Genomic DNA, 8350 nt, shown 5'->3' on the forward strand with positions numbered 1-8350 from the left:
TTTGAAATTTTTCATAATGAGCAGCGCAATGGGTGGAATAAAGTAAGGCAAGAAGGGGTGGCTGGGGAGGTCGCAGTTCGGGACGTTTGACGTTGCCATAGTGTGAAGATTAAATTCTACTAATTAGAGATGCCAAGTGAATGTTCGCGCATTTGTGTGTGTGTGTGTTCATATGTATGGTTAAGAGGGCGGGAGGGGCGGGTTAAGTAATGGCGTTGAACCGAAACCATCAAAGCAGCCAGCTTGGCAACACAATTCCCCCTAGGATCCTGCCAAGCCCTAGCCTCATTATTGATATGCCAAGCGTAAGAAGTTCAAATCCTCGAAACAAACTACAAAGAACCATTGCACACAAGCTAACCACCACACATGCCTTGCTTTCTGGGTACATATTTGTAATTTCGTTGGCGCCATTATAATCTTTGGCTTCCACTAGTCAACGCTTAGAACCCGCTTTTCGCCCTCGATTGGTAGGAAAGTAATCCCCCCCCTTATGAGATCGGGATTATAAGGAGATTCCTATGTTTTTTGCTTAAACTGGTTACTTTTCTTTCGGAATTATAAGGAGATTCCTATTTTTTTGCTAAAACTGGTTACTTTTCTTTGAAAACCTTTTTTTTTAAATACATACCTAAATACATTAAATCCAATTTTATAAATATAAGACTTTTAAAAAACTTCGGATGGACCGAATTGAATTTTTCAATGTTTTTTTGTTCAGCAAACTTTTATTTTCCGATCATTTTTTGTATTTCATTATACCTTTTTATTATTATTTACACTATAACAGTAACAACCCCTTCAAAGCTCAGTTTCTTATTATGCATACATACGCACTCTATCAAGACCCTCTGCATGGCGAACATCTGGTAATATCTGGACATGAAATCGGCATGGATATGGTTCCCGAGAAAGCAGACATCTCAGATCCGATTCTTTTGCGCCACGTCCTCTGCCTAATAATAATAGTTCATAACTTTTTTCACCTTATTCTCTGCTGCCGGCAAATAAAACTGTGCAAAAGGAGCAACGCTCCACCTCTGCAATTGGATGGTACTATGTCGCCAGATGCCTTCGAGGTGGGTTCTTAAAAGTTGAAGTTTTATATTTTCCCCATGTCGTTCGAATATGTAGAAGATTGTATCCTTTACGAATAATTTTAATAGATATGACATTCCTTGACAATTGAAATTTATACTTCTTCCAGGCCTCCAAGAATAAGCAACTTCATACTTCATATCTAGAGGTTTTCGATCTGGTACTCGATACCGCATATAGCTGCCTTGACATGTACCTTTCTACTTTGGCGTACATTTGGAAGATGACGGTGGAATGGTATGGCTATGCGGACGATATTTGGCTGAATGTGACTTTTATGGCCATGTTTTCCACTTATCTGGTGATTCGCATGTTGCCATCTCTATTTTATGAGAAACTTGTGCTGGATCCTAAGTTCAAAGTGGATCCAGAAAAGTCTCCCCCATTAGTGGGTATGATTTGTGCCCTGGCTTTTATCGTGGTCTTACTGCAGGTGGGTTTTTAAACGGTTACTAACCCAATCGATCTAGAAAGTTAATTTTCCGCTTAACCATTTTGTGATAATAAAGATGTAATAAATTAGTTAATGACTCCATGGTTAGTAGATTCAAGTATTCAAGCATTGCTGTTTTCACATATTTAGTCTATATTTTCAAATATCACTTAGTGACTTTCCCACAGATTGCAATCATCCCGTTAACAGCGATTTTCATGGCCCTTCAGGAGTTGAATGTTTGGTATTGTATCCTGCTCGTTTGGCTCATTGTGGTGGGCACGTCCTTGGTTATTTTGGGCTTTGTCGGAATATTCGGAGTGCCCTGCATAGGCAAGAGCCGCAAAATGGAGGATTCGGATATTGATGACGAATTGCGAGATGTACTGGAGAGTTTCGATTTTCCGGGACGGGTTTATTTGGTTCACACCTTCCATGTAGGACGACCCACGGCCTGGGTGATGGGCTGTTTCTGTTGCCTGCGATTGGATATCCACGATAACCTGAAGTTGAACCGCGGCCTGGCCTCGGATGACCTCGATTCGGGTGAGGTGGGAGCTGGTCTCAAGGACGACCAGTTGGCCGCCTTTGTGGCCCACCAACTGGCCCACTGGCATTTGCGGCATGTGGCAAAGACCTTGGCGCTGATTTGGCTGAATCTTGTGATATATCTAGTCCTCTTCGGGTTGTGCTACAAATGGCAGACCCTTTACTCGTCTGCGGGCTTTACGACCCTGTATCCCAAAACCGTTGGGTTCTGGCTGGTGTACAAGTACCTAATGCCGATATATCACGACATCAGTACTTGGATAGTATTCTTTTTCATTCGGCACTTTGAGTACGCCGCAGATGCCTATGTCGTTCGATGGGGTTACGGACCTCCGATGAGAGCCGCCCTGCTCAAGCTTTTTGCGGATGATATTGAGTTCCCCAGTGTAGACCACTGGTACCTCATGTGGCATCGCTTACGACCATCGATGCTGCAACGAATCGAGAATCTACAGCGATTGTACAAGACACACACAGTCTCCCGTATATCTTTGATCTGAATTATTGTAAAATACTGTATACAGATGGATTGTAAAAAGGTTTTCTGGTTGAAGCCTACCACCCACTTTATTCAAAAAGCTTTTAGAATAAAGATATGCTAATATTTGTAAAAATATCCTTGTTTCGCAGGATTTTCGGTATTTAAAATAAAGAAAAACAATGCATTCGATGTTTTAAATTCCTATTACGTGATATGTCACGTGAAAAGGAATATCTGAAAAGTTGTTTTATTTTAAAAAGTTCTTAAATTGCGTCCTAGTTGTTATCTCTGAAATATATACCCCTGTCATAATCAAAGGACCTGAACGAGTGGCGGGCACAGTGCCTGACAGTTCTGGGATTTAACTTTAAGTGTACGGCCAGAGAGCAGGGGAAGTTTCCTGTCCCAGCCGAAACTTTTCCGTTGTGTTTTAATTAAAATTCGTTTCAAATAAGCCGCTGCCACACCACTCTCCCCCCTCCATAGTGTTCTGGTACCAATTTTTCTCTTCGGGTGTTAAAAGCTAATTTCCCCTCGGTTCGAGGGTTGCACAAACCGCATCTGAGGATGCGAAGAGTCTTTAAACTTTTTAAATTAATATAATAGGAAAGCTTTCGAAACAAGTGGATACCAGATTTTATTTTTTCGTAGTTTTAATTAATTTATTGCTCTTGGCTTTCTTATTCAAGTGAATATGTTAGGGGTAAATTTAAGTAGGTTATAAGTAGTAGTAGTACATAATTTTATTTGGCCTTTGTTTTATGTTGTTGCTTTAACTTTTTTTCATATGGTAAATCATATTTTTCATCGATAATTTAATAAAATAATATAATTTAATATAAGGAATATCTCAAATAGCAAGCGTGCCACTTTTAATCTGAACCATCTGCATCGATCTTGGAATATGATTAAAAATATTGTTTTTGGCAAGTTCGCACAGGTTCCCCACTTTGCGGTGGGTTTTGAGTTTTACGGTGTTTTTATGTGGGGCTTTGGGGGTTCAGATACTTTTCCACCTCACTGTTTGGCTGCTTTGAGCCCACTCTACCATTTCATTGTGACGGTAATAAAAACTCGCGTGCTCAAATGCTGAATTTCCCACAGAAATCCCCCTTTTCCGCAGCCACTCGCCAGATATCGAAGCATTTACCATGCTATATCTATTTAGTCTTTTTATAGGTAAACACGGCTGGGGTCTATTTTTTAACGACCGCTCGACTGAATTATATTTTATTTTTCTGTCCAAATTTATTTTAAACGCCTTTCGACGACATTAAAATTAATGTCCCACCAGACAGTGCCAGTCGTATAATAAGGGAAAAAGTTAGTACAATCACTTAATACCCTTTTCTAGCTAAAATAAATTATTAAATTCCTTGACTTTGTGTCTAGTTATTTAATTAAAATATTTAAATTTTTAAAAAGTACATCTTTTTTGAAGTAGAAGTACTTATGCATTAAAAATATTGGCATACCTTAATGAAGGGTAGAAGAAATTTATAAAAATTAAGACCGAAATAAAAAAACACCAGCAGCGATCGTAAACTTTTGGTGTCGAGGACTGGCAATTGAAATCGTTACATTCGGTGGGTGGTGCTGGGTGGCGGTGTAAAATGGTAAGTCCCATTTATGACCAGAACGATAAGAGAAAAAACGGCGAGTCCTTCGCATTTTTTCCAACCATCCCCTTTCATTTTCCACTTTGCTGCCATTTTGGGACGCAACTTAATTAGCCAACGACTTTAAACGGATTGGCGGATGGAAAGGGAGGAAGTCCGGGGGTTTTGGTCGGCTGACAGAGTCTATCTCCGAACGAGTTTTCTCGCTAAATCAATTACACAATCAAACGGCTGACAATTTGCAGCTTAAAACGCGGGTGGGTGGGTTCGGATGACTGCAGTTTCTGCACCACCAAAAAAGTTTCCAAAAGAAATTCCTCTTCTATATTCATTCACGAGTTTTAGACCATATTTTGTTGATAGCTGAGATATATCTACATAGAGAAAGTTCTGACGTTCTCATCTGAGTTTAAAATGTTCTTAAAAATAGAACGACATTTTTAAGTTGAAAATGTTTTTATTTTGCTTGAATCAAGTTGAATTCGCGGTATTTAAGTACATTGTATGTGCAAATAATCTATTAGTTCAGTCCTTAGTGTATACTTATCAAAAAGATCTTAAATAAACTCAATTTAACTTTTTTCTTCTCAACATTTCGTTCTTACATTTATACCAAAATGTACTTACACGGTTTTTGAGAACAAATGTTCTCAATTCAAGAACAATGTTCTTAGATAGTTTTCTCTGTGTATGTACTTGAAAGTATTCATCTGTCTGTGCTGATTTAATAATTTGTATACTTACTTTTGATTTACTTACTTTGTGATTTATTCGTTTTAAAATAAATACTTAAAGAAACTTCAACAGATTATAAAGGTAGGTAAGTTTTCTGTCTGAAATCGGCTTAGGGAAATTTCTGTAGCAAGTACACCTTTATATTTGCTGTTTGCACATCTATTTATATGGTGAAATTTCTTTCTCTGTAAGGCATTCACATGCAGATAAGTGAAAAATGAAACATAACAGTGGAAGGGCTGAAGAAGGGACTGTGGAAGGGGAAAAATGCAGACGCATGTGGATGGGAAAGGACCTCGGATAAATGCGTTCTTTTACAATTCACTCTTGACAAACGCCTGCACCGCCCACCACCACCGCCCGTGGCGCCCTCTAGCGGTGACAAACGGAGCAGCTTCCTTGCACCACCACACTTCCGGCACCACCCTGGTATTCACTTTGATGTTTTACTTTTACTGCCTCCCGACTCTGGGGCTTCTGCTCGAGCTCTATGATGATTTCTTTCCTGAAATTATATTTTAACTGCCAGTCAGCCTCAGCTACAAAACACCACCCCCGCCACCGCCACCGCCACCGCCCATCGTTTCCCCAACCACCCACACTTTTCCAGCAGAGCCAGCTCAACCACATGGGGCAGGGCAAGTGCATCATGTTGCTGGGCCATAAAAAGTAATGACAGCTGAAATTCTCCGGCCCGATAATGACGAACGAGCAAGGAGGATGATGATAATGACGATGAGTGCAAAAAAGTACTGGAGGAAATGAATTGGACTTTCAACATCCCCAACAGAGCTGAGCAAGCGAATTGGTGGGCCCTTAGATTCCAGCAAAGCCTACTTTAAACCTCAACTCAATAATAGTTTATAAGTTTTTATTTATTATTTTTTTAATTATTTAAGGTCTTAGAACATACAATTCTTAGCAGTTTTTGGTTAATAAATTATTGTATTACTTTGGTCTTTAGGTACCAGGTAATGTATTTGTAATATATTAGTATGAAGCTTGGTCCTCTCCCTGCCTCTTATGACATTGACTCAAAGTAAATAATATACAGCTTATCATGATTTCAATGTAAACACAACATCGATTGCTGTGTGAAATGAAATTTAAGACCCCATCGAACTACTGACGTGGCTTTATTTCAAGTGCAACTTGGAACTTGTCGGGCTCGACGGTTCGATGCGATTAGCAAAGAAAGTGATGAAATAGTCTTCTGAGGTTTCTTCTGGAGAAAAGTCATGTCCCCTCTAGTAGTGCTGATTTTGGGTTTGTTTTTATATTCCGAATGTTTACATAAAGTGATATTAATTAGTTACAGGTGAGTATACTACAAGTTATCCTTAAATGCTAGCGATTTTGGATATAAATAAACTTTCCACTTAGTTTTTCGCAAGATTATATTTTGCTTATTTAACAAAAGCCTTGAAAATGTAAGAATCTTTTTCTGTTTTAAACTATTTTCAGTTGGGGCTTTTCTGATAAATATGAGAATATATCAATTGAACTGCAAGAGAGGCTTCCGGAGTACCGTGTATTTAATGTATTTTTTAAACCGTCAAATGCCTTGTACCTCTCGGCGGCCTTACTTTTCTTCGCCTTCATAGAATTCAAGCGATTGATCAGAAGTTTCCGGAACATTAAAACAATTGATTTACTCGTACTATTGGGCTTAATTTGTTTGGTAAGGCATTAAAATTAGGAAATTTAATAAAAAAGAATAATTATGACTAACGAATTTCACAGTACTTAATACAGACCGACGCTTTTGAAGTAACTTTAGAGGGACGCACTATATATTCAATGCAGAATCCGCAGGAGATTCCAAAGGTGGACGACTTGGTGCACATCATTCAAGAAAAAAGTATGGAAATATCATTGCCACGGCTTCTTTTTGTTTCATCACCATTTGCTATCTTTTATCTTTTAAAGAGAAAGTGGTGAATAATTTGTTAACCAAAAAATATCAATGTAACTCTGAATAAATTTATTACGCTGAATAAAATATAACTATTATTTTTATATTTCCATTTTTTCAAAGTGGGATGGAAATGATTTTTTAGAAGTTTTTTAGGAACAGCATTGGGGACCGAATCTAACGACCCCCAAACATCGAATCCATTCAGCCTGTTACCCACCCGATAAATATAATAGGAAACATGAATTTATAGCAACACAACGAAGAAAACACTTTTCAATCACCGAGAACTCGTAAGTGAAGATGAAAATTTGATCCACCAGGGAGCGAAGAGGCTTGAGTGGATCGGGGTGTCTAGGGACCGGGGCTACCAAATCATTTCCGCTACACTTGCTCATTCTGGGCAGCGCTAAAGTTAATGGGTGCTTTGCGAAGCTCTCGAGACAACCGATATTAGCAATACCCTAGTTTTATGGGGAAAACATTTTAAATAACATAAAGCCCTGCTAAAATGTTTCTAAGTTGCAAACAAGGAAATATAGAAATCTATGAATATATATACGTCTTCAACAGAAATTATTATAATTACCCGAGAAAAAAAATTATTATTGGAATATAAGTTATCCTTAAGGACAATATTATTTGTAGTAATCGACAAAAAAAAATTTTTTAATTCCAAACTTTTGGATTACCTAGACATACTTACGACATACGCTTCTTATAATATTTTCTGAAATAATATTTACTTAAAATGTAATTCCCTTAGTCTGTATATCAAATAATGTTCTGATTCGAAAGGGTATAGCGATATGTGGGCCTGAGTTGGTGAGTGTGCTTTGAGCTATGTGAAAAACATCTGCCAACGGATGTGTTTGGCCATATCCGCCATCCTTCATATCCGCCCACTCCCCCAGAAAAACCCAACTGAAGCGCGCAGATAAACCCTTGGAATGACTCGGTGGCCGTCTGACCCGGCTATCCTATACATACGTATTTAGCCCCAGGACGATCTAACCTGACTATTCATGCGTTTCAAATTTTCAATACACTCAAATGATAATCGAGGCGAGGTTGGGCAGATGGTTGGGGAAAATCGAGGGAAAGCGAGGCAAAGGATGATGAAAAAGCGCCGCATGTTACATTTTTAAAGCGTTGGCAAACATGATTTTCTCCATCCCCTTGCGATATCTAACCGGCAGATTGAAGGGAAGTGAAGCCACAGGCAACACCTGTTCTAATGGCCAGCCACCAGAGGTTGGGAACAGAGCTTATTAAGTGGGGAGATCTCAGCACCCCAAAGGACTGGCCCCGAATAATCGCATTGCTAACAATAAATTCAATCAAAGGCAAACATATCATTTTGTGGCTGCTTACAAAAAGGAAGAGAAAATAACCGAGGGGTTGAAAAGACATGAAACCTTACTTAAAAAATACCAAAACTAAATTAGTATTATTTTAAAATGTAACCTAACGGTATTACCGTAAAAATAAGTATGATATCTGTATGAAGAAATTTATTC

General features: G+C 38.6%; 1 protein-coding gene and 1 long non-coding RNA gene across 3 annotated transcripts; both read left to right on the plus strand.

Annotated features, from left to right (window-relative positions):
- The first annotated feature begins 749 nt into the window (after window positions 1–749).
- On the plus strand, window positions 750–2671 carry LOC108015893 (CAAX prenyl protease 1 homolog). 2 transcript variants are annotated; one of them, XM_065864446.2, is made up of 3 exons: window positions 750–1079; window positions 1208–1531; window positions 1720–2670. In XM_065864446.2, exons 1-3 carry the CDS (start codon window positions 822–824, stop codon window positions 2578–2580), a joined length of 1443 nt encoding a protein of 480 aa, XP_065720518.2. In that variant the 5' UTR covers window positions 750–821; the 3' UTR covers window positions 2581–2670. The 2 variants fall into 2 exon arrangements, with proteins under 2 accessions (XP_065720518.2, XP_065720519.2); XM_065864447.2 differs by lacking the exon at window positions 750–1079 and having other exon boundaries at window positions 1396–1531; window positions 1706–2671.
- A 3411-nt stretch (window positions 2672–6082) lies between these two features.
- Window positions 6083–6934, plus strand: LOC108015902 (uncharacterized). Its single transcript, XR_011604253.1, has 3 exons — window positions 6083–6233; window positions 6380–6596; window positions 6659–6934. It is a non-coding gene; the product is annotated as an uncharacterized lncRNA (long non-coding RNA).
- Window positions 6935–8350: the final 1416 nt, after the last annotated feature.

The sequence above is a fragment of the Drosophila suzukii genome, chromosome 3, assembly GCF_043229965.1.
Source record: "Drosophila suzukii chromosome 3, CBGP_Dsuzu_IsoJpt1.0, whole genome shotgun sequence".
Classification (NCBI taxonomy): domain Eukaryota; kingdom Metazoa; phylum Arthropoda; class Insecta; order Diptera; family Drosophilidae; genus Drosophila; species Drosophila suzukii.